The sequence below is a fragment of the Homalodisca vitripennis genome, chromosome 6, assembly GCF_021130785.1.
Source record: "Homalodisca vitripennis isolate AUS2020 chromosome 6, UT_GWSS_2.1, whole genome shotgun sequence".
Lineage (NCBI taxonomy): Eukaryota > Metazoa > Arthropoda > Insecta > Hemiptera > Cicadellidae > Homalodisca > Homalodisca vitripennis.
The window spans coordinates 22,175,360-22,202,241 of NC_060212.1; the positions used below are offsets into that span (position 1 = coordinate 22,175,360).

The following is a 26,882-nucleotide window of genomic DNA, read 5'->3' on the forward strand; positions in this document are numbered from 1 at the left end:
TACTACCTCGGTCGTGGTGAAGAAAAACAAGGATAGGGACCTGTGGAGTGCAAATTGGCTATCTGCGCCTAAGGTAAAGAATATCTTCGAGAAGTGTACAAATTCAATTACCTCTTTAACAAAACTTATAAGATAATAATATTGCAAATAAAAATAGTGGGAAGAGTTGATTCAATGAAATCTGGAGTCAAAGTCCGTCTGAAAAGATCCCGAAATTCAGCGGCGAAGAAGTTTGACATGAGCTCTTTACATTGTTTTGACATTAGAGACACATACATTACAAAATATTATACATTATAGTGTTATCTAGGTGTAATTATTTCGTTATCAGGTGCACGATTTAGTGCAACGATGTTTTAGACACGATCTCTAAGCACGGTAGGGAGCTAAAAAGAAGGTAAAACTGGAACTACACTAAAAATTCAAAAATGTTGTAAAATGGTGTTTTTTGTACTTAGTAACACTATTTGAACAGCATTTTATGTTTTGTTTGATATTATATTTGGGGTGCTCATAATTTATAACATCCCTTTGGGATTTTTGTAAGTTTCCTACGCAATTTTATAATGTTTTTAAAGTATCATTGATAGAATTAAAATGGCATTTAATACAGTAAAGTACACGTACTATAAGGAGCACGATTCCTAAGTACGAGTCATTCTATTTAAGCAGAATATGATTTTCCTGACTGTCTTTTAACTATACTACACTACACGATATGGCGTTTGGATTTACATGGTTATTGCTAGTTCATACTTGATTAAAACTCAGATAATAATTTACGTTGTTAAGAAGTTGATTGCAGTAGTATAAGGAGTAATAAATTTACTGTTTGATTAAGGCTTTTTGCTCTATGTTTTAAACCAGTGACTTGTCTTATTTACTACCTATTAACATGGTTATTGCTAGTTCATACTCGATTAAAACCTAAGTTAAGAATGTACGTTGTTAAGAAGCTGATTGCAGTAGTACAAGGAGTAATAAATTTACTTATGATTTTCCTGACTTTCTTTTAAACTATACTACACTACACAATATGGCGTTAGGATTAACATGGTTTATTGCTAGTTCATAATCGATTAAAACCCAAGTTAAGAATGTACGTTGTTAAGAAGTTGATTGCAATAGTTCAAGGAGTAATAAATTTACTGTTTTGATTAAGGCTTTATGCTCTATGTTTTAAACCAGTGACTTGTCTTATTTAACTACCTATTAACATGGTTATTGCTAGTTCATACTCGATATAAAACCTAAGTTAAGAATGTACGTTGTTAAGAAGTTGATTGCAATAGTACAAGGAGTAATAAATTTACTGTTTTATTAAGGCTTTATGCTCTATGTTTTAAACCAGTGACTTCGTCTTATTTACTGTCAAATCTTATTCCACCTGGTTTTAAAACATATGTTTTATTGATTATATTAATGAAATGCATTTGTTTTCAATCATTAAATTTGAATTAATTATTAAACTTCTTACTTACTGTACAGTTTAGTTGCGATTGTAGTGTTTCAGTTACTGGACAAACCTGTTGACACTATAATATTGTTTTAAAAGCTAACCTTCCATTTCTCAATTATGAGTGAAATTCCCATTATGGTTATGCCATGGGTAAGTAGTCTATATTTAGGTTAACATTTTTTAAATTTTTTAGTGATTTATATCACGTTTTTGTATAAATTCCAAGTTTATTGAGTAATTATGCCGTTGATAATTATTGTAAAGCGTATCAAGTAACAAGAGCAGCTACTTTGGTACTAACTGGAGGCCACTATTTTTCGATAGGCTTTATTACTGATGACTAAATAAACTACATTGTTAAAATAAACGTACTTGGTACTTTGGGATTATACCGACCACACTAGTATGAAGAACACAAAAATAGAAATTTATAGAAACAAACATGATAGAACGAAAAAACAACTCTTCAATTACAAAATTACAAACTTACAAGCATTTCCAGGTATTGTGATCGCTGTTATCTTATCTTTCTCGAGAATCCTGATTACGGCAGGCCGCGCGGCATCACGTGATTTGCACGGTACATAATTGCCTTTCCATTACAATTCAATTTATATTCTGATTAGCCCCTCTAGAATTTGATATTTTACTGATAGGTACTATCTCGAGGGATGTTTTTCTTTCGTCGACATCAGCGCGGGGCAGCACCGAAGGTGCTGTCAATGCCCGCGCTGATGGCCGGAGGCACTCGCATTTTGGGCGGCGGAATGTGATCAAGAATAAAAACAAGTTTTTAGTGTTTTTTTTAATAAAGAGTTTAGTTTGGTAAATGATTGTTTTTGTTGAATTTTTGTGTTTGGAGAAATGTAGAGGTAAAACACGGAAGTACAACAAAGCGATGCACCAGCTGAACGGGCGGCGAGACTGCAATCACGTTATCTACTAGACGCTCGACTTTGACCTCTGTCTGAGGATGGGGAGGGGTTTGCGATAAGACAATTCCTGTTTTATATTGACGAAATATTGTTCTACGCTAATCTAGTAATCAGTAGAAACGAAATGTGAAATAACGATTCATGTCTGGGTGTGGTCGGTATAATCCCAAAGTACCCGTACTTTATTTCACTTACTGTGAAAGTGACAAGTTCTTTTAACGATTGGTTCTTGTTTTCAACCTCGTGAAAGGAACTGATTTCGGTTAGAAGATGGCCTCGCTGTCCCTAACCACTTGTTATTAAGCTATACATAAGTAACTAATATGAATATAACAAATTTATATCGAGGTTTACGAGCACTTACGTCTCATGAGCTGAATTTATTTCCTATCTCGAATGATCAACGTGCCAGCAGGGGCATTTCCGACTGGTACTTTCACAACCTCAGATAACGTGGTGGAAGGGGCATTTCCGACTGGTACTTTCACAACCTCAGATCACGTGGTGGCAGGGGCATTTCCGACTGGTACTTTCACAACCTCAGATAACGTGGTGGCAGGGGCATTTCCGACTGGTACTTTCACAACCTCAGATCACGTGGTGGCAGGGGCATTTCCGACTGGTACTTTCACAACCTCAGATAACGTGGTGGCAGGGACATTTCCGACTGGTACTTTCACAACCTCAGATAACGTGGTGGAAGGGGCATTTCCGACTGGTACTTTCACAACCTCAGATAACGTGGTGGCAGGGGCATTTCCGACTGGTAATTTCACAATCTCAGATAACGTGGTAGCAAGGGAGTTTCCGACTGGTACATTCACAACCTCAGATCACGTGGTAGCAGGGGCATTTCCGACTGGTACTTTCACAACCTCAGATAACGTGGTGGCAGGGGCATTTCCGACTGGTAATTTCACAACCTCAGATAACGTGGTAGCAGGGGAATTTCCGACTGGTACTTTCACAACCTCAGATCACGTGGTAGCAGGGGCATTTCCGACTGGTACTTTCACAACCTCAGATCACGTGGTGGCAGGGGCATTTCCGACTGGTACTTTCACAACCTCAGATAACGTGGTGGCAGGGGCATTTCCGACTGGTACTTTCACAACCTCAGATCACGTGGTAGCAGGGCATTTCCGACTGGTACTTTCACAACCTCAGATAACGTGGTGGAAGGGGCATTTCCGACTGGTACTTTCACAACCTCAGATCACGTGCAAGCAGGGGCATTTCCGACTGGTACTTTCACAACCTCAGATAACGTGGTGGAAGGGGCATTTCCGACTGGTACTTTCACAACCTCAGATAACGTGGTGGAAGGGGCATTTCCGACTGGTACTTTCACGACCTCAGATAGCATTGTGGCAGGGCCATTTCCGACTGGTACTTTCACAACCTCAGATTACGTGGTAGCTAGGGAATTTCCGACTGGTACTTGTACGACCTCAGATAACGTGGTGGCAGGGCCATTTCCGACTGGTAATTTCACGACCTCTGATCACGTGGCAGCAGGGGCATGTCCGACTGGTACTTTCACAACCTCAGATTACGTGGTAACAAGGGAATTTCCGACAGGTACTTGTACGACCTCAGATAACGTGGTGGCAGGGTCATTTCTGACTGGTAATTTCATGCCCTCAGATAACGTGGTGGCAGGGGAATTTCCTACTGGTACTTTCACGACCTCAGGTTAGGTGCCAGAAAGGGCTTTTCCAACTGGTACTTTTTTGACCTCAGATCACGTGCCAGCAAGGGCTTTTCCGACCTCAGATCATGTGGAAGATCGTCTAACGTGATCTAAAGGCGGGTTCCTCAGAACTATAACCGCTCCTACAGTCAGAAATAATTGTTAGCAGAGCAAAAGTACTTATACGTTCTAGGTTCAATATTATAAGCTTCTTACCCTAACATAACAAAAAGATATTTCACGAGCAGCTTAAAATCAGTAGATTATTAAATAAAATAATTGATACAAGAAATAAGTGAATATTTTTCAGCACCGGCCAGACCCATGCAAACCTTCGAAGATGCAAACCGAGGCAGCTTTCAAGGCCACGTACTTAGACTACCTCTCTGCCTTGAGATTGGACTCACCTCCTCTGTCAACTGCTCTTACAAGAATCGCGTGTACCATAGGTGATGGAAACTTTTATTCATTTGTATACGTAGATATTTTACGAGTACATCTGTAAAAGTAATTGCATGCTATATATATATATATATATATATATATATATATATATATATATATATATATATATATATATATATATATATATATATTTAAAATCACTTAAAGCAGCAATTATAAACACCCAATTAATGAAAGAGACAAAAATAAAAGGTTTTATCGACAATAAATTCTTATCGGCATTACAGTAAAATTGACTAACACACTCAAGACCTATTGCCTCAGCTTTATAAATTTCACTGATTGCTATTACTTATAGCAGTACTTTATTGCAACCAATCTTTTTTCTAAATCAACTTCTCAATAATGAAAACGTTAAAAATAATAATAGAAACATACATTTGTTTATTCTAGGTTACATATTGGTCATTGTTTAGACTTTAGAGAGACGAATGTAATTTATCGATATAATTACATTCGATAATAGACTGATTGGATGACTGTTCAATTGAAATGAGTTTCTGATATTGATTGTGGCATAAGCTGGAACATGAACAAATTCTTCCAAGTAGGAACGATATAATATTTTAATAAACAATAATATTATTATAATAAATTTAAAACCCTATATATAAAAATGATAAATTGAAACTATTATATGTTGTAAGGTACATCTTTTGTATTCCAAATTATATTACTACAATTAATTTACTGTACAGGACCGTCTAGCAACAACGTGGACATGTTGGTAGACTTGATGGAACAAGGTATGTCGATTGCGTTGGTACCACTGTCCCTTGGCGTTCGTCAAGACCACATAAACATGATCACCAATCTTCGAACAGCCAATATTGCTTTGAACCAGATAAAGAATCGAGTGGTTCCTTTAGGAATAGCTGTACAGACTAAAGGACCAGGACTGCGGATTGGTGGTTTAGTCAAAGTAAGTTTCTATAATATAATTTTCATCTCTTCTAGTAGTCCTATTAACTAAATTTAAATTCGGATTTAAACGCAATTTGTATTTCGGTATACATTTGCAGTTATATGGTAAACCGTACTTTATATGGTTATGATAGTCCTTCCTACATTAAATTAATAATGTAATTCGTCTTTCTGAATAACTTACTTATCCCGAAACCTTTTATGTTGGTGGAAAATACAAGTGCCCACGTAAGCATCACATCCTTTTGCATGAAGAATTCAGGGCGAAGATTTTCTAAATTCCGTGATCGTCGTATGGGGTTAATGCATCCCGTCCTCCACTCCATCTTATAATACGACCACAAATCACCTTATAAAATACTCATTTAAATATACAACTTTGGAATTTCCTAAGAAATGCATTGTTATCTTAGTCGATATATTTATTGAATTTTTTATATCTTACATAATTTTAAAGACTTTGAGACCAGAAATGCGTAGATACTCTAAGGTGGTGGGGAAGTAAACTATTATTTTATATTCGCCAGTATTTTTTATGGTGTTATGACCTTTAGCGAAGCCAAACACTTAGGGTACTGCCAAACGTATTTCTGTTTTATCTGTCTCTATATCGCTTTACAGTTTATATAGAGACCGAAATTTAGGTATTCTTTGAATTTTCCATAAAACATCATTTCAACTCCAACAAGATCAATCTTAATGATAAACCGATTAATTAATGAGATTTGGCCGAGCAATAGCAAAGTTCGTTACTTAGGTAACTCAATAACAAACTAATAATTATACCTGAATGGACATTTTTTTCTCATAAATCTTTATTGTAGCATACCAACAATCCAAACCTGCTAAACTAATTAAATATTAATCAAGTACATTGTGTATTAGATTTAATGTCTGCAATCTGTATTGCCGGTAAAATAATTCATTTCTTTGGAAACATATTTTCGTTGTGTACTACACATTTTATTTGAATGAGAATGGTGAAAATCACAGTTGTAAGAACTATAGTTATTGCTTCATTTGGAACTTGTCAAAAATCTAATTTAATATGTTGTATAATTAGGTAGGACATATAAATATAATTCAGTATTTATTCATCAATTGTTTAAAATTCTATATAATATTAAATATTATTTATGTTTGTTGAAATAAATAAATAACTGTGGCAACGTATATCTTTGCATTGTTTTAAGGTATTCCATGAACAGATATTAACAGATCACTAATAAAAAGTTTCTATGGCCCCGTAAAGAAATACTTAACCCTTTTTTTAATCTGTGATCAAGTGTTCCTGTATAATAAATTAAAATTATAATTACAATAATGTGTACTCAGTCCTTAGATATAGCGCGTGCTAGTTCTAGTAGTTTATGATATAAATTTTCCGGATGATACTACATTCGGTCAAGAGTAATCCCCAGATTTGAGACTTATTTATGACCACCAATTTGTTACAAACGCTTTGCATTGTAGCACATGCTAAGCTAGCAAAAGCGTACTTATTCACATTAGCTAACTTTTCGATATTGACATTTGAAAAACATTGTGTAGAGAAAGCAGATGGAAGTAACACTAGCCTTGCGTATGGATAGACTTGCATGAACGAGGTTAGGTTGTCTAAAAATCAATGTTGTTGATTATCAGCTGCTTAAATTCATTTAAGTAAAATTTAAAATAAAAAATATTGTAGTTTATTAGTTTCTAAGACTTTAAAAAATCAAAAACTGTTAAAAGGCTTCTACATTATTTTAGAATAAAGTTATGGAAGGCTTTCCTAGTAAGGAAATGAAACGTTTCCTCAGAATCCACATTAAGCAACAACGAGGCCAAATTTCTTACAACATGGTTTTACTAGCATTACACCACGGCTTTGTCTCCAATTCTTCATCATTGCATAGAATCCATGTATTAAATTAAATAGTTCTAACGATTTCTTTAGCTGTAAAACTATTTTGGACAAATCTGAAGAAACTTCAAATTCTCATTTTTTATGTTTATTAGTACATTTTTTTATGATACAATACGACCATCATAAAAATAGAGACAACGATCTCCAACAATTCAAAGTCAAAAATTTTAAGCAGTGTATGGTGCATTTCTTTGTGATTTCACAAGCAGTTACCCCAGGCTTCACAATCAATTTCGAAGGCATATCTGGTTCGAGTGAATTATATTTTCAATGCTGAGGCTCAGATTCTCTTGTTGGCACGATGAAAAAAGTATATATCTCACCGATTAAATAGGCCCAATTCTGCAAAAGAAACTAGGGTAGGTTATATAACAGTCTAAATTTATATTAGCAAAGTTAGATAGTAACTTTGTGTTTTATATGTAATAGATATTTGCTAAAATTATATAAAGTTAAAAGTAAATTACTGTAACTAATTTCGTTAATTTTTAATGCGAAAGATTCTTGTTTGTTTGTTTTTATTTCACGCGTAAGCTGTTCAACTTATATTTAATTCACTTCTGCTTTATTGTACTGACATTTTATTCGTTGGGTCCCTGGGATGAATGCATAGTCCGTTATTGAAAATTTCTCTGAGTCATTCCCCACTGAACTCTACAGTATTTTAAAATCCCTACTTGGTCTTTAAAGTTTTTTAAATATTAATTTAAAGACCCCATAATTGTAATCAACTGTTCTGTGTGAACATTGTATGGTGACAGCACGAACATATGTCATTGTTGTACTAATATTTGAAATTTATTTACATTTATAGAATGAAAGTTTCGGGTAGCCTTTAGATAATAACACTTTATATTAAAACTTTGTGGCAACAAGGCAAACCAATTAGCGAGTGGAATCACAAAGCAATACTCGAGACACCAAATATGGACACTTTATATACACACAAATACACACACACACACATATATATATATATATATATATATATATATATATATATATATATACACATATATATATATATACATATATATATATATATGTATATTTACACATATATATATATATATATATATATATATATAGAGAGAGAGAGAGAGAGAGAGAGAGAGAGCGCTTACTTTTTCCGATTCAATTATTTTGTATTTGGCCGTATCTGTCACATATGCGTTTAAATAAGCAAACTAACATATGATCGGAAGACCAAACACCTGTCAATCGACTTTTATTTACGTTAAATTGTATAAATGGCAATAGCCTTATTTAATTTCAATAAACATTGAATCACAAAAATATATATATTTTATTTGGACACTACTTTGAATCCAACCAACAAATATATAGTTTATAGTGGCATAATAGCAATTCAAATTTTGAAAAATAATGAAATAAATTGAAAATATAAATAATTTGAACCAAAAGTGCAAAATCTGAACAAAACATTCCTCGCAATTTGTATTAACCTCTGATTTTCTTCATCATAAACACTGATAGATACTATATGCATGATATATGAGTAATCTATTTTTAAAAAGCATAGGACACTATCTTATTACATTTTCTTCTTGATGGAAGTCACCAGGTTTTAATATGAGAGACAATTTTTATCCTTCTACAATTTTAATTTATTTTAAAAGCGTCTTCACCGGTTAAGGTATCATCAGTTATTTTTTTCAGAAAACACATGTATGGAATAGAAATAAATATGATAAAAAATAAAATTTGCTATAAAAGACTTATATTAGCCAAACATCAAGACCTGTGGAAACGACGCTAAAAGAAAATATTTACAATTACAACAGAGAAAATATAGATAAGTCTAAATTAGTCGTAAAATCACCATATAAATTTTGAATCATCAAGTGTTGGTTGTAAAAAATCTTCCGTGGCACTAAAATGAAACAAAATTGAAAGTGCATGTATGACGGTTTTTCAAAGATAAATTTATTTTATAACCTTCCGTAAATACCGGTGACATTTTTCTACCATTAGTGAAAGAAGAAATTCATTAAACTTTATGAAATAAACCACATTTATACATATTACTATTTCTTAGTTTTGAGTCTTTCCTATTAGTTTTAAATGTTATTCTATTTTATCATATATTTTATATTTTATACCTATGTTTTTCTGTAAACAATAACTGATGGTGCCTTAACCGGCAAAAGCGCTTTTAAAATAAATTAAAATTGTGGATGAATAAAAAATGTCTTTTATTTTAAAACTGTCGTATTAAATCACTAGTGCTTTCGCAATGAAAGGTATGAAATCTGACTTTGGAGTTCCTCTACATTTGTCTTAAATAGTTCAAGTGTTATTGAAATCATGGGAGTAATTCAATCAAATACACGGAATTTTTCATACATATTGGTATTTGGTATTTGCTAGTGGTAATATAAATGTAAAAGTAACCGTACAGTGTACGTAATTTAATATATTAATATAACATGTGCTACTTTAAAAATACATCTTTATTTGTAGTTTGAATGCCTTTTTACGTAACAATAATTATTGAGAATCATATAGGTTTAGGCACCACTAATTGTTAAATTAAAATAATTCAACAATATCCGAGTTTCATCCTGAATCTGGAGTTTATTTAATCCTCATACAACAACATTTTAAAATTCTACGTCTTTACCCTAATTATATTAAATTACTATTATCAAGGACGTGCCGGTGGAGCTGCCGCTTCACCATAAGGTGACGCTGACCACAGACAAGATATGGCGCACAAAAGGCACTGAACACTACATCTACATCGGATTCCCAGACCTGTGTTACACTCTGAAGGCCGGAGACGTACTCCTGGTCGGTAACGGAGTGGTTATCCTGCAGATTGAGCTCATAGGTGAGTTTAGTTTATAATATTAATCAATACTTGACGGAAATTGGTCTCAAGTAGCAAACTCCCGTTACATGTTTACTCATGTAGCCAATTAGTTAGTGTTCCCAAGTGAAACGTGAACTGTTACAGCCAAGAGCATGTTGCTAGTTTATTAATACACTTCGCAACTATGCAACTATTTAACTTGCAATATTTTTACTTGCAGTATGCACCTAATGTACCCTGCCTGGCAGATGAATCAGGATAATGAGGTCTTTAAATACAGGGTTTTCTTCAAATTGTGTGGGGTCCGTTTTTTAATTGATATGTTAGTACATAATTGAAAAGTAAATTCTAACTTAGATTATAAACAAACTTTCCAATAATTATGCACTTTTATTTTTGTGAGGCGTTTCGTGTTGAAGGAGTAAAACAAAAATAAAGTTTAATAATTATCCGAGTGTTTGTTTATAAATTAAGTATTTCATTCCAATAAGAAGTAGCTGGTAGACTGTATGAGTTTACCAGTTCCTTTTAAACACTTTATAATACACAATGGTTTTTTAGATTGTAGTTATTGCATTAAAAAATAAATACAATATTCATATTTGTTTTAGTATCATTGATGTACAGCTGTTAAACAATCAAACAAACTGTGCTTGCGTTGTGTGTGAGGTCACACAGTGTGTTTGGAGTGGTTGAATGTGTTGTTGTTCTTTATGTTTTTCCTCTTTTACATTGATAGCATCTTTTATTTATCTATTATTAGGAATTATATTATTAAGTTCATGAGTTGCTTAATGAAACTTCGTTTAAATCTTTATAACGTATAAATATGTTAGCATTTTACATGTGTCTGTATTTAATTATTGTAAATTTACTATATATATTACATGAGGTAAGCAATAAAGAGGGCTTAACAGCCCTAACTTTGCCTCATAAATAAGGACATTTTTAATTTGATTTTATATGTGATAACGCCCTGTAAATCCTTTGTCTAAAGTTATATTAGTAGTTAAATGTTATATACAATGAATTATTTAAAAAATATAATAAGATTTTTCATAATTTGGTAAACGTTTGTCATCGTTATATTCTACAAAGGGTATAACACTATGTTTTAAATATTGAAATTTACCTTCTTTTCTTCAGGTGTAAGCAAACTTAAAAATTAACATGGAAAAAATTTTGTAAAAAGGAGTGGCAATGAATGTAAATTATACGTGACTGGATAAACAGCATGTAGTTCAGTCTAGTCAGAATAACACCAAAGCGATAATAATATATGAAAGTAGTTATGTAGTCAAAGAAACTAGTTTCCATTCCGATGAGATCTTTTAAAAAGCACAATATATTAGGTATTGAGTCATATTGGATATTGCGGATAATATAACCAATAGTATGATGTTAAGAAAGTTGATCATAATTCAAAATTTCATTAATATTCATCATTAAAGGGTTAACTGTTTTAAATGTATTTTATGATCGAATAACTATTACTTCGATAACATAATGGATGGTATAGATCATAAGAATGTTGATCATAGTTCAAGATTCTTTAATATTCATCACTGTAGAGTTTCATTGCCTTGAACGTATTTTGCGATCGAATAACCATTACCCGGATAACTGAGGCATCACAGGCAATAATTCCCTTTACTACGTCGTTACAAGCACACTTTAGGTCAGATTATTCAAAGAGTCATATTGTTCACGTATTGACAGTTCTGGAGTAAACCAAAAACAGTTTCTCGGTTCTGCACCTGCAGAGTAAAATAAATCTGCGAGTACAATTGTGTAGTAAAAATGGAAAAGGTTGTAAGTGCCAGAAACTAAAATTTTTCAGTATTCAATAAAATATGTCTAAAAAACATTGAATATTTACTAATAAAATATTTTTTATATTTATAAAAATATAAAATCAATAGGAATAACATATAATACAATTTCTGCTATAAAATATATAAGCGGAAACCAAAAAAAATATGGAAAAAGATATAAGAGCAATCGGTTTTTTTGTGGAAAAGGATGTATGTGCCTTTCTTTATTTAATAAATGATGTAAGTGAAGGGTTAGTTTAAAAAAAAAGGATGTAAGTCCAGTATTGTTTAGAAGCGTTTAATGTACACCATAACATCAAAATATGTTACAAGGATACATGATAATACGTACAAAAGATAAAACACTTTTAGTCATAGTCTTGACTTTCTGAAAAAAGTTACATAATATACGTAATATTATTAATATTATTTTTAATATTATTAACTCTAGGACTTTGTACATTAAAATACCTTACTTTTAATACAACTAGTAGTCCTTGTCTTCAATGTCTGCATCCACCTCCATGACACCATCAGGAAACGGTGTCTGCTGCCAGAAGATCTCTATAAAACTGCTTGTCTTCTGCCTTTTTCTATGTAGTCTATCATTCCTATCAGATCGTTCTTCTTTTCTTGTGAGATTTTTGATTTTAAACTGGATTTTTGGCAAGTCCTTTAAGTCGGGAAGATTGCCAAGGTCGGCCTTTTTCTTTAAGAACGTCAACTTTGTTCCATGTTACCATACCATCATCTTGAAGTGCCAAAAACTGACGCTACCTTCACTGTGCTTGGATTCTTATGAGAAACTCGGAAGTGGGGAAATTTTGCTGATAGCTAGATCTTTTGTGTTAATGAACTGATTTGCAAGACCTTTAAAATCTATAAAGTCTTCTGTCTTCATAGAAACAACTGTGAAGGGGGATTTAAAATTTTGCACTTGCAACTACATCTTCCAGGTCTTTAGGAACCATTGCTTTTGCATTTTTGCGGCGTTTTTTCAATAATGCCAAAGTCTCTGTCACAGTTCATATCAACTGTGGCCCACTTACAAGATACTTCAAATTAATAGAGCGATAAAAACCCTTTGTGAAACTAGGTAAATAATTGCCATTAAGAGCATCCTGTTTTTATTTTGAGCACCACAGTTGTCGCACCATATTACAAGTCTTCTCCGAGAAAAATGGCCTTGAAACAGTAGCAACTTTAAACAGACAAGAAGCTATTTCATTGGCTCCCCGACCTCCGATGCCCTCATGCCACATACACATAAACGCTGAGTCATTATCCCCCACATGTATTCCTAGATTATAGCAAGAAAGTTGTCTGCAGTAAAACATGGTGCTATGGGTAAGCATGGGCACGAACATCACCTGTTGCAAGTCCATACATAATGTTGTAGCGGTACCAGTTGGAAGTTGGGACAAAGTAATATCCTCTTTCATGCAGACATGGGCCTTTTCAGCTTTTTCGATGGTGAATTTCTTGTTTAGTTTTAACTTCCCGTTTTGCCCTTTCATTGGTCGTTGATGAAATCTGCACTTTAAAAAGATCACATTTTTTGCAAGTATCATCTGCAAGAGCCTTGAACTTGAGTTTTGGGAAATCTTTTTTTAATACTTCTGTATAAAAACTATAGTTGACTGGACTTGTAGGGTATTGGGTTTTAAATGCCATAAACATTCTGTGTTTGTTCAGGTCTGGGGACAAAAACTCATTGCTTGATACTTTTCGGCAATAATTGGCTTTCGTATCTTGGGAAAGAATTTATATGACAACCCTAACCAGATTACGGTCATTTTCTGTATACTTCACCTTGTGTTCATTTGATCCAGGGGTTTTCCCTCTTTTGTCTTCGAAAATCAAGGCATCCTGTTTTTTTTTTAGTTTGTAAACCAATCAACTTCCTTTCAGAGCAAAAATTTCTTTAAAGTTTTTTTTGCAAATTTGTATGTTTTTGCCAGAACCATCAGGAATGTTGTATGCAAACGAGCAGGTGCGTCTACTCTCACTGGGATCATCGTAATTCCCGTGTCTTTCTACGGGCAATAGGTAGCATCTGCATGTGGTTGAGTAAATATGTTCCCTGGCTTTTTTCGTCAAACTTTGTAGAATTCCATATAACAATATCAGTTTTTGTTCGTTACTCAAGTTTTTGCATTGGTACTTACATGAACAGCTTCGTTCAGGAGGTGGGGGATTTTTTGCGGGGATAGTCTTTCCTTTACAAGTAACATAACTGTCTCCTTTTTCCCGAGCCCTTCGTCTTCTCTCCACTAGAACTTTCTTACGAACAGGAGGTGCTTCCATTTTTAGTAAGATAGAACACTGCACTAATAAATACTTCAACGCCTGTTACACGCAACACACTTAAATAAAATAATCACTACGTAAAACAACACAAAACGTAAAAGCGGCGAGCATGCGTAGCGTCACTGCCCGCCCGGGCAACAGCAAATAACTACGGAATAGACAAGGAACATACATCATGGCGGGTGGACTTACATCGTTCTCCACTTCAACCCCGCACGGCTCTTACACGGTGCTGACATCTTCCGACTGCTCTACAAACTAGGGGCAATTTTTCTGGCACTTACTACCTTGTCTATCTTATTACGCTTGGCTTTTACTTCGCTTTTCACCGAAAAAGTAAAAAGTCATTTTTTTATTTTTGGCACTTACAACCTTTTCCATTTTTACTACACAATTTTATAAAACTTTATTGTATATTTGTGACGTTTTAACTCATATGAGAATAATGTATGCAGTTATTAGTTTTTAAGTGGGAAGGAAAACAAGCTATTTCTTACTGAGCATATTAGTGAGGATGTTAGAGCAAACAGCTTTTATGGTTAGTGATTACGGTTTAACATCTGATTGAAAGAGGCTCCTCCACAGCGAGCAGTAAGGCAGAAATAATTCAAGAACCTAATTGCATAGAGAAGTTCAATGTTATAAGATAGATCAATTGATTATAAAGTGTAACGGTTATGTTTGAAACGTTTTGGTAAATACTAATTTTAGTATTACCTCCAATAAATTGATATCCAGTTATCGCATTTTATAGATAAACTGCTCACAAAGAAACCTGCGCAGAAGGTAATATCTGAGCAGCCACGCGCAGGAAGGGTCCCCCTCGAGTGGTAGTGGAGGGGAGTGGGAAAAGCATCTCATTGTCTCTGTTTTATCAGCTGTGAGGATCATATCTCGCTCGCTCATTTTGTTCACACTGCTGTTATCTATTTTATAAGTTTATTGTATTATTATGTGAAGGCCTATACAAGTGTATAATATTAATTGAACAGACTAATATAGCCATAGACGTATCCAGGGAGCTTGTGTTTTCGTGTGAGGTTAGCCGCTAAGTGGCAGTGGCCAGGTCAGGGGATAGAGCAAGCGGGCAAGTGCCGAGCAGTGGTGGGGATACTGGGATAGGGCGGCATCACAGCGGTGGAGGGGTATTTACTTCATCCTACGAGAACTAAGATTGCCCATTGTCTTTTTGCAGGCGGTTTACTATAGTCGGTATTATGTTCTTACGGATAAAATCTCTTGCTCCTATCACTGTGGTGGTCGGCTGTAGCCGATACGTAACATTGTTCTTACTTGATAGATTTCAAGTTCATTCCACCACATCTTTTAAGAAGTAAGTGCCTTTGACTGGTGGAGTTTTGTGAATATCAATATATTGTTCCACAGACCAGAACGAAGCTGTGTGCAAGGTAGTGGGTGCAGGGGTTGTTCACAGCTATATGAGTGTAGCTGTCCCCGATGTACCACTCAGGTTGTCCCCACTCACTGACGAGGACGAGGACGACCTAAGGCTGGTGGCGACCATGGGGGTGGACATTGTGGTAGCCACTCACACTCAGAATGCCACCCACGTCAAGAACGTCAGAAGAATTCTAGGTAACTATTCAAAGGTTTTGGTCGCAAACATCTCTATTGGTTTAGTCGTTAGACCCAAATCGTTGCCATTAGACTATCCTCCGAAGAAATGTTTCCCGAAGATACTAAATAAAATGTAAGAGAGGACATAGCCCTCCTGGGAATTTCCCATTACTGAAACTAAAAATTGAAATAAGTAAAAATACTTGTTTACTTAACCTCTGGATATCCGGAGTATGAAATGTATTTTATGCGTTAAATGTTCTTTATTGCGTTTGTATGCAACCTAACTACCACCAGTTACGCAACTCGTGTTGTAACAGGTGTTACAATACGATTCTCATTTTACATAAATAAAAATAAAAAACTAAACATTAATAAACGCTTTACGAATTATCGTACATCTTAACCCTATAATAAAAATTTCTTTTAATATTCTTCAAACATATCGGAAATTAAAGATATATTTTCAAACACCAAGGTTTAGTTTTAGAAGACCAAAAACTTTTCAAATTACGTTATATTTTGTCAAAATAAGTTATATATGTTAAAATTATCATATGTGAAAAATTACTGAAAGTAATTTAACGGTTGTTAACCCTGTCAAAAACCACGTCAAAATCATGTCATTTTGTCAAAGTGTTAGGAGTAAACGTAACTAATAAAACTTACCCAATTAAAGGAACTATTAATTGCAATACAAGCAATGTAATAAAATATTCAATTTAGCCAAAATTTAATTTGCACAATAAAAATAAAAAAGGGCAAAACTCTAACACTCTTCGTATTAGAATGATAGGTCACCGTTACTGTATTAATCATGGAGATTACAAGCCTCTCGCTGTGCATTCCGGGAAACACAATAAGGACAAATATGAAAAATGGTATAATTCAAAAGGAATCAATAATCTAGCACTGCACGCCAAAGAAAATATAAATAGATATCATTTAAAAAGGAGCGAAACTGTTCATTAATTTATATAACAATAAGAATTTCCTTTAAGTTTGAATCTTTGTTAATTCATATAAAAAGCTTGTAATTTAACTCTTTGGGATTTCTGATGCAACATCAGCTGTGAGGTATTTGTTACTTATACATACAAGCAATTCTATACAGAAACCCATTTGTATGCATTTGCTTTAGTTCATAGAGTGTAAACATAAACGTTCTTATTATTAACAACAACAGAATACATTTCTGCCTACGTGTACTGTAGCGGAAGCAAACAACTCTGGAAACGGTGTGAAGGTATGGGCACAGCTGGAGACTAAAGAAGCCCTGGATAACCTTGAGTCCATAGTCGAGGTGGCGGACGCTATCGTGTTGTCTCGCGTCAGCCTCACTCAGGATCTGCCCGCCGACAAGCTCTTCCTCGCACAGAAGCTAGTCCTGGGAACGTGCAATAAGGTACGTACACCTGCAGCTAATTGTTAGAAAGTCAGCTGTTTGTCTTTTGTGTATATTCATGGAGACAAACATGATTTTCTTAGATTAAAAAGGGTGAACTATTTAATTCTGAAAGATTAAAGTTGGCTAAGACTATAAAACAAAGATTTAGTTGTTATTTTTTGTTATTTTCTTCTTAGTAATGGAATTAGTTAAACGGATTATCAGCTAAATAAAATATGCTCTTACTCATGTCTTAAATATTAAAGGTTTGGATTGGCACGTTCATTTCATAAGCTTATGTTTACTCCAACGCAGCGTCAGTGCAAGAATGTTTTTATTCTTTAAATAATTGGGTTTTTTTCTTACTCTTCAGGGCATTGTTAATTTATACCGTAATGCAGAGCTGGTTACTCTATGCAATAATCTTAGCCTTCAAGATTGATAGTAAAAATGTATTATAACGCACACGATGTACTAAAACGGTGTCCAGACGAATAGCTAACAGAGTCATGAGGAAACTTGTAGTCCTAATTTTATAATCTTAAACACTTCCTGTCACATTGTAAACTTACCCAATAAGTTACCGCATAGCAATACTTCCCTTTAATTGGACGACCACAATTAATTATTGATCCATGAAGAGACGATGATTACCATGAAGATTGTTTGTGGCTACGAAACTTGACCAGGAAATCCCTGATCACTAATCCTGCTACTATGAAACGGCCTAAGACTAACTTAACGTAAAACTACAACCCCAACTATTTATTAAAAATGAACCCAACCATATTAAACTATAACCCCAACCATTAATTGTCTGTAACCGCAATTAAGTATCTATAATCCCAACTATTATTTAATTATGACCCTAGATATTAATAAACAATAACCTAAACCATTAATTAACCATGACTCCAACCATTAATTACCCATAATCACAACCAATAATTAATTATGACCTAAACCACTAATTAACTATTGCCGCAAACATTAATTGACTATGGTTACAACCAATTATTATTTATGCCCCCAAATAATAATTAATGAAATGAAACTACTTCACCGGAATCGTTAATCACGCCTAATTCACTACCGCCTTTACCCCCACAAAAAGAAAACTTAAACTCTTTTATAATTTATGCTATGAACATAATTCCTAACATTCCTAAGAGATTAACAACTAATATAATACGCTATATATTAATATATGTACAGATATATAATATACCTATACAGAGTTTGTGGGGTTTTATATTCGTGGCTTATTCTAATGGATGTTATTATCAGAAATCAGAAATTATTTATTAAAATCTTTGAGAAATGTATAGCGTCAAGTTACAATAATTTCAATTATGTAATGTTGAAAACAGAAATGAATGCCCAAGAGTACATATAATTGTTTATAAAGTTTAAATGCAAGGTTTCTTTTTTTAAATCTTCCCAGTGCAAGTATTCTTCTAGTATGTAGAAGGGTATTGAAATCAGCCATTCAGTTAGTGATTTCTTTAGTTTTTTTTTTCCTCTGAGAACCTTAATTTCTGCCGGCAGTAGGTTGAACAGCTTCTGGCCTGCGTATGATGGTTTCTTTTCGCACAGCGTGAGATGGTATGCCGGTAGATGGTAGTACGCAGCATGTCTGGTGCGGTACTCATGGAGGTCGGCTGCTCGAGGTAAGATTTTTCCCGTCAACATACAATATAACTTCCTGGATATAGAGGGATATCACGGTCATAATTAATTATGAGGTCTGTAAAAGATCGTCTGCAGGTGTCTCTTGGTCCCAGGCAATTTAGGATCCTCATCGCTTGCTTCTGAAGACGCAGAATTCTTTGCAGGTTCCCTTGAGATGTTCCTCCCCAGATATCTATGCCATATCGTATGTGTGTTTCAAATACGGCAAAGAGTGTTGATTTTGTTGTTGCAGTGTTGCTTATGGCTTTTATTTGTTTTATGATGTAAAGGCTTGTATTCCATTTACAGTTCAGTTTGTGGATTTCTTATACAGGACGTCAACAGTCCATGACATATTTTCGTCAATAGTCATTCCTAGAAATTTTGCCTGTGGTTTCACTTCAACTTCTGGGAGAGTTGGGACTTGGTTTCGTCTTCTGCCAAATGGTCTTTGATGTATTAACCACTAGGTACCACTAGGTGTGTGGCAGTATTGGTAAGCCATATTCAGTGATATATATGAGCTCACTGCCAGTTGATCAGCAGAATTCCCTGAAGACAAAAGGGTGGTGTCATCTGCATACATAAGCGTATGACAGAGGTCGTTGCTTTTTAAACATTAAATATTACCCTGGCTGGATATATACACATTTTACACGTTTACATCACTCAGGTTGGCATCCCTGTATTTGTGACGTCACACTTCCTACCCTCGATGCAAGCAGAGGTGACACCCTCGGTCTCCGAGTTGATGGATGTGTCCTGCACCGTCCTGGACGGCGTCGACGGTTTCATCCTGCGGAACACCACGGCCGTCGGTAAACATCCAGACCATACGGTCAAGACCCTGCGCGCCGTCTGCCTGGAGGCGGAGGCGGCTGTGTGGCACAGTCAGACCTTCGAGTATCTCAGCTCTCATGTAAGTGTTTTTTTCTTCAGTATATATAGATCTGATTTATATGCATTTATATCCAGAAGTTATAATATATTTCAGAGGGTTATAAGGAAATGTTCGAACACAACACTTTTGTATATCATCAATAAATAATAGCAGGAATAGATGTATTTTATAAAATGTAATAAGTATTTGACAAAAACCTACTTTCTTGTCTAAGAAACTTACGATAACACTAACAGTTAACTGCGGCTTCGCATGCAATTTCATAGGTTTTGCACCTTTATGAGCAGTTCTGGTTCGAATGAATTGAATTTCGGACGCTAATTTTGAGTTTGTCTTCTTCCAATGTCAAAGAAAATATTTTAAAAAGTATTTATTTTAATTTATTTCGATGTCAGTATTTTTGTTCCATTACTGATTTTGCCTGTTTTCTAAAGAAGAAAATTTCTACATGCCCCTTACTACTAAGAACCCTACTTTGGTCAAAAGACAACCCTAATTTACGTTTCATAACAGTTTTTAAATGTAAAGTAAAGGTTAGACCATATTGTCTCCTATACCTGCAATGCTACCAGTTACTCGATCCTTTGCACGCAATTTAGTACTTACGTAATCTCTGAAATCTCATACGGCGTTAAAAATATTTGTACTCCGCATACTAAACTTGAAAATAGTGATCAATATTCACGCAGAACAGTTAATTGTATTAGAAATGGTATTTTTAATAATATTTTTCAGCTTTTGAGGTTGGATTTTGTCGTTACTTTAAAGACCAGTCGGACGTAGCCTGAAGGAATTTTTGAAATAAGAATAGGCCTATACTCATCCCAGGGACCCTACCAATGTAAATGTCACATTTCAGCGTAATCTGTTGAATAGTTTCTAGGTGAAAAGAAAACAAACAAACAAAAGCATTATCGCATTTATAATATTATTAGGATTAGTATTTGTAGACACAGTTTGGAGTAATTGTAGGAAAAATAAAATCATCTGTTATGACAGTCCATATATGTATAGTATGGTACAAATCAAGTTATTTTTACAAACACACAATAATTCAAGTCACTTTTAATAAATAATGAATATTAATTTATGATGGTGATTACTGCTTATGATTACAAATTTAATTATGGACTATTATAATTTTTTTGCTGCAGTATCCTGCAAACGACAATAAAACTAAAAAATATGAATGCTTCACTTAACATGCACCTTATTAAGGAAGTGGTTTAACAATCAAGCTGTAAGTTCAATAAGAAATTTATTTTAAAAAGAAATATACATTATAACTTAACGCCTTCAAATAGTTTTTGGCAATCTTTTTAACGAAACTTTCTCGTAATTGCACTTTATAATATGAAGGCGCATTGAAAACTTGTATCGTTTATCTTATTAAACTAAAACATTCTCGAATCTATCTGGAGATATATAAAAATTTCTTGTGTGCGTGTAAATTTCACTAAAATTTTATAATATAATCATTATTAAAATGTTTTGTGTCTTAAGGTAGATTTGAGAATTATTACGTTTAAAAATTAAAGAAGTTACAAATTAAATTAATTAGATAAAACATAAAAGTTTTTAATGAGTCTTCACATTATTAACTGCAATTTAAAGACAGTTACGCACACAAAATAGCCAAACACTATTTGAAGGCTGTACAAAACAGTGAAATTTTAAAAAATTTACTTATTAATTTAACAACAAGTAATTTGTTAATATGTAATAATAACATTTCCCTGGTTTCAATACCGGTTAATATTTTTTAATTCTTATTAATTTATCCTCTCAATGATCTTTCTTTTGACGTCTGAAGAACGTCTTCTGACGCCCTTCTCCTGATATGGTGACAATAATAAAAATATTCGTCTCAATAGGCTTGATGTCAACTAACCTATTGATGTGCATTCTTGCTACAGAGATTATATTTTAATTTTAATATTTATACTCATAGCAAGTAACTAAACTACAAAAGTTTTGTTACTGAACCTTGACACTATTACTAATGGCCCTCTTAACAATTACACAATTTCTTTTTTTTACTTTGAAATCACTCATATACCGATCATGTAACGTCTCAAACGTTTATTTCATTGAGGATAGCTCCAAAGGGAATAAGTCAAAAGGATTCCTAAGAATAAAACTCGTTAAAGTTAGCTACTGTATTAGAACATAATAGTAATATTTTAAAATTCTTAATTCATATATTTAATTGGTACTATACAGTAGGTGGATTCCTCCATGAGAAATTTTCGGTAATTTACTTTTTGAAAGCAAATGGTAACGCGTTGGAATTTAAACTCTGTATGATACAGAATGTATTAATTTTGGAATGTAAATTTTACTCCAACTGCAGTATATTAACTCTACTTGGTATATATATATATATATTATATATATATATATATATATATATATATATATATATATATATATATAATATATATATATAAAAGTATATTGACATGGGACGTCCTATGGATATACTGTCATGCTGTCATCAGGTACCACCGCCAATCGACCCGACCCACGCCGTAGCCATAAGCGCTGTGGAGGCGTCACTCAAGTCTAGATCAGCTGCTATACTACTTGCCACGACTTCAGGCCACTCTGCTCGGTTGGTGGCCCGCTACAGACCTCGGTGTCCCATCATCGCTGTCAGTCGGTACGGGCAGGTGTCTCGCCAGCTGAACACCTGGAGGGCGATCATACCGCTGCATTATGTAGGTAAGGCACATCATGCACTTTGTGTCCTGGACTCAAGTCCATATCGGTTGTAAACATGTAGGCTATGACTTCAGGTCACACTGTTTGGTTGGAGGCTTGCTTTTCCTCGGTGTCACATCATCGTAGTCGGTTGGAACGGGCAGGTGGATCGACAGCTGAAGGAGAGCGATCATCCTTAAAAAAAGGACCCCAGCATAATATAGATTTTTAAACTGCATACCGTTTAAAGAAAAGATTTAAACCCACGGCGGGAACGAGGAAGGAAGTGCTCCAAAAAAGTAATGTAGTAAAAAAACTAAAAAATTTTAAATGATAATTTGAAATATAGAGCAAGTAGATATAATATTATTACATTACGTTTTGCCCCTTTTACTAGCTCCTTACTAAACAAGGATAAAATAATTAAAACCCACATTTAAATATTATTATTACTAGATAATTTTCTTGCATAGTATTATTGCAGGTTTTTCCGAGCCGATCCCAATTTATACAAGTAAAAATATGGGTTGTTATCAATATAAGGACTATTTCAATTTTAAAAGTCTTATTCCGTAATTTAAATTTTATTTCCAAGTGTCCCAGGATAAACTGTTCTCCTTAAAGTCATCCCTAAATTGTTGTTAAAGACCATCTTCGTCATAGCTATTAATAGAGAACTGTTTAGGTTATATTAGTACTTAAAGATTGTTTTTACTGTAATTGTTTGCCAAGTTTTAAATTTCAATATCCTTTGTAAATTATGTTTAAGATTTATTTCAACGTAATATATATTTTTAGACCCACCGTTGCCGGACTGGACTCGTGAGGTTGACGTCCGTCTCCAGTTTGCCATCGAGTTTGGAAAACAACAAGGGATGATCAAGCCGGGAGATCCCATCGTGTTGATGAACGGATGGAGGCAAGGAGCAGGATTCACAAACACCATCCGGATAGTGTACGCTTCCGACTCCTTCCCTTGGGTATACCCTCACCGCCTACCACCGGATATACCCTCTGACCAGTCCATATCCGAGATGGAGCGCAGGCTCTCCCCGCCAACGCTTGTAGTCGGCACTTCCGCCCTGTCTAAGCCAAAATTCGAGGTGAGCCCGATAACGCTGTCGCATCTAACCGCACCGAGATCATCAATTCCGGGAAAGAAGTCTTTGGAGGAGATATACCAGAACGTCCACGCGACAGTGTCTGCAGACATCGAGGAACACAGCTTGGAGATCCGTGGAGTTAAGAAAGGCTTCCGCTGAGGGAGCTGAGTCACCAAAAGCCAAAGGATCACCAACTGAAGTCGTGAAAACTGAGGATGAAAAAGTTTCTGAAAAGAGTAACGAAATCAGAGGTTCTGGACAAGGAGATGAGCCCCCACCCACTGAATCTGCACCAGCACCCGAAGATATAAAAGAAGAAATCAAGGAAGAACCAGCCGAAAGCTAAAGTAGGAATGTTTGTAGAGTGAATCTACCGGTGTTATAAATTTTTGAACCTTTTAAACCTTTTGAAATATATACTTCTTATAATGGACGGTCTGTCAACATTATCTGTGGTGTAAATTTTATGATAAATATCTCGCCAAATAAATGATGATAAATGGTTATGTTACAAGGATTATCATTCCTCAAAGATAAAATCTCCAGCAGACAGATTGCAGTGTTAATGCGGTGCCTCTAACAGATGATTCTACGTTTCTGCTAAATTGATATATTTTCAATAGCTACTTAGATTTGATAATTAAAAACATTACGGTTCATGCACAAGTCTTAGCTTTCCTATTTCTCGTATGTTTATAAGGTATAAATTCTTTAATTATAAAATTAGTGTTTTAAACATAACATTATTCTTTTTTTAATTTTTCGGTGATTTTGCAAGCGATGTTGCATTTCGTCTAGTCTCTCTGATATGAACCATTACTTACTAAGATTTAGAAAGTTATAACCACTTAAAATAAATTTTTTACAGATCCAAATATAATGATCTACATTTTAATGATCTACATTTTGTCATCTACATTAAGATTGCCATTAGTCCTTATTTATAATAAATCGCATTTTACCATACAAATAGGAATTTTCCATGAGTCTATATTTGGTAACCACATTATCTAATGAACTATTTTACTGGGGCTTTATTAGTGAGAAGGAACTAATTCATTATATTAAATAATAAAAATCTCAATTAATGATTAAATCTCAATTTATAATTCGGGCTATTAAGGGAATGCGTATTATAAGCTTCAATATCCTTCAGAAGGTCTTCCAGAACGCTTATATTATTAGCAACATTTCATCTACTGTCACTGAAGCAAGTAAGCACATTCGTCGAAATTCGATCTTTTGAATCCCCTGCATAACAAATTTTATTACGGATTTCAGGTTAACTGACTCACATTTTACAGACCGAATGGGTGTTTACCACGTATCTCTATTTGGAGACCACACTATCATGTCAATCATGTTTATGATACCTAATTTATAAATTTGTGTATATTTAAATCGATTCAAGAAAATTTTTGAATGAATGTACCAAATAAACTTTCAGATGCTACATCTCTATTAAAAAAGGCTTGGTGTACTGACTAATCCATTTATTAACTATTCAAATTTTGAATAATTCTATTGATATAAAGCTTTATACATAACCTAGCAATGGTGCGAAGGGTTCATTCAAAGTAAACGTTGGCTTTACCCAATTTTTCCAATAGCTAAATTTAACGTATGAACACTCTCACATACTTGCTTTCAGGAATCTACGTCTAGCTGAAGATATCCAAAAAACGTCACTGTCGAAGACAATTCAAAATTAACTCGTGGCATCTTTTTAAAATGAGAGATAAAAAGAGGTATCCAGCCATTCAGTGCCAAATTGGTTTTTTTGTCAATCGGTTTAACACTTTGGCCTGTTACACACCGAGTAGATACTGAGATGTACAGTGAGGCAGTGGTTGTCATGTGAGGCGCGTGAACATATCTTGGTGATTGATGATAATTAATTATCAGTGACATAAGTCGTATAAGTATTAGTGTCACAACCTAAATGGAGTAGGAAATTCTGGAGGTAAGCATGGAGTGGGAAATTTATGAATGGTTTAGCACAAGCTACTTTGCGCTGCATTAGTAAAAAGTTGCTTTTTCTTAGCATACGAGCGTACGAGTCATCTTGGAAGATAAACTAATGGAGGGTGGCAAATGATACACTCTGTTGTCAAGCTACCCCTAAAACAATGATTCAGAAGAAACCCTTTGTATATAACCACACAAAGCAATGCAACTGAATTGCTGCGGGGATCTAAACTCAAACAAGGGATGCAAATGACACACGGAAATGTATTTTAAGCATTATGCATGACGCTAAAAAATCATAAGAAACAATGCTTCTGGCAAAGTTTATTACTAGTGCCGACGGACACTTGAGCTGCCAGGACTAAACGTGCGTCAAAATTCTGTTTATGGAGTTTAGGCCTTTATTTTCAAGGATTTTTTTATAGAACACTATTCCAGAAGAATAAATTAAGAGTATTCCGAATCTATTTTATTATAGATTTATGCACAATGACGACTTTTTAAGAACCCGCAACAAATATCACCTTGCTCTACGTGCAGGGTCTGAAAATATATAAAATCGAGCTAAAACCTACATTTACATGCCACCAAATTCAAGCAATATGTCTTTGGCAGCGTCAGATTTCTGACGTTACACGTAGAGGAAGGTGAAATGGAGCTAAACTCATCATTCACACACAATAGTAAATTTACTAAACAGTTCCAAGTTATGCTTACAATTTACTGTGTATACCTGTTATAAGAATATAACGCTTAAGATTATTAATACGTGATTATTTTTAGTTAGTGGAGGAGTAGCTAAATTTACACAAATACGTCTAAAGGTAGAGTTATTCCATGTATATAAAATCAACTTTATATACTAAAAATATTAATTTTTTAATCACTAGCCTAACTAGTCGAAGCACAGACTACATAAACTTCTGTAATTGAATTGAAGTAACTTTTAAACATTTCACAATAACGTTATTAAGGTTCAATTTCAATACCCTATTATTACGTACTTGTTAGTTATTATTTCTTGTAACTAATAAATTTGTTCAAACTCTTCCATTCGAATAATATTGGTTTGCAGTGATTCACCTTTTTAACTTAAGAAACACGACACATTCACTTCCCTCGCACAACACTTCAGGATACCGCAACACTACAAAACCAACATATTCACACAACTTCCGCAATCAGATTCTAACTCCGACACACCGGACTCCAATCACGTCCGCCAC

The 26,882-nt window shown here is 34.3% G+C and overlaps 1 protein-coding gene across 1 annotated transcript; it reads left to right on the forward strand.

Annotated features, from left to right (window-relative positions):
• The first annotated feature begins 1,423 nt into the window (after positions 1 to 1,423).
• LOC124364156 (pyruvate kinase-like) lies at positions 1,424 to 24,199 on the forward strand. The gene is made up of 9 exons (XM_046819402.1): positions 1,424 to 1,609; positions 4,398 to 4,536; positions 5,251 to 5,474; positions 10,059 to 10,239; positions 15,732 to 15,941; positions 17,138 to 17,328; positions 19,655 to 19,900; positions 22,384 to 22,606; positions 23,384 to 24,199. Exons 1-9 carry the CDS (start codon positions 1,577 to 1,579, stop codon positions 23,845 to 23,847), a joined length of 1,911 nt encoding a protein of 636 aa, XP_046675358.1. The 5' UTR covers positions 1,424 to 1,576; the 3' UTR covers positions 23,848 to 24,199.
• The last annotated feature ends 2,683 nt before the right edge of the window (positions 24,200 to 26,882 follow it).

What these genes read in the sequence shown, in the direction of transcription:
- LOC124364156 (XM_046819402.1), top strand. Translation starts at nt 1,577, where the DNA reads ATGAGTGAAATTCCCATTATGGTTATGCCATGG. An exon ending in GGATTGGTGGTTTAGTCAAA is followed by an intron (nt 5,475 to 10,058) that starts GTAAGTTTCTAT and finishes ACTATTATCAAG; the next exon opens with GACGTGCCGGTGGAGCTGCC. An exon ending in TCGAGTATCTCAGCTCTCAT is followed by an intron (nt 19,901 to 22,383) that starts GTAAGTGTTTTT and finishes TGCTGTCATCAG; the next exon opens with GTACCACCGCCAATCGACCC.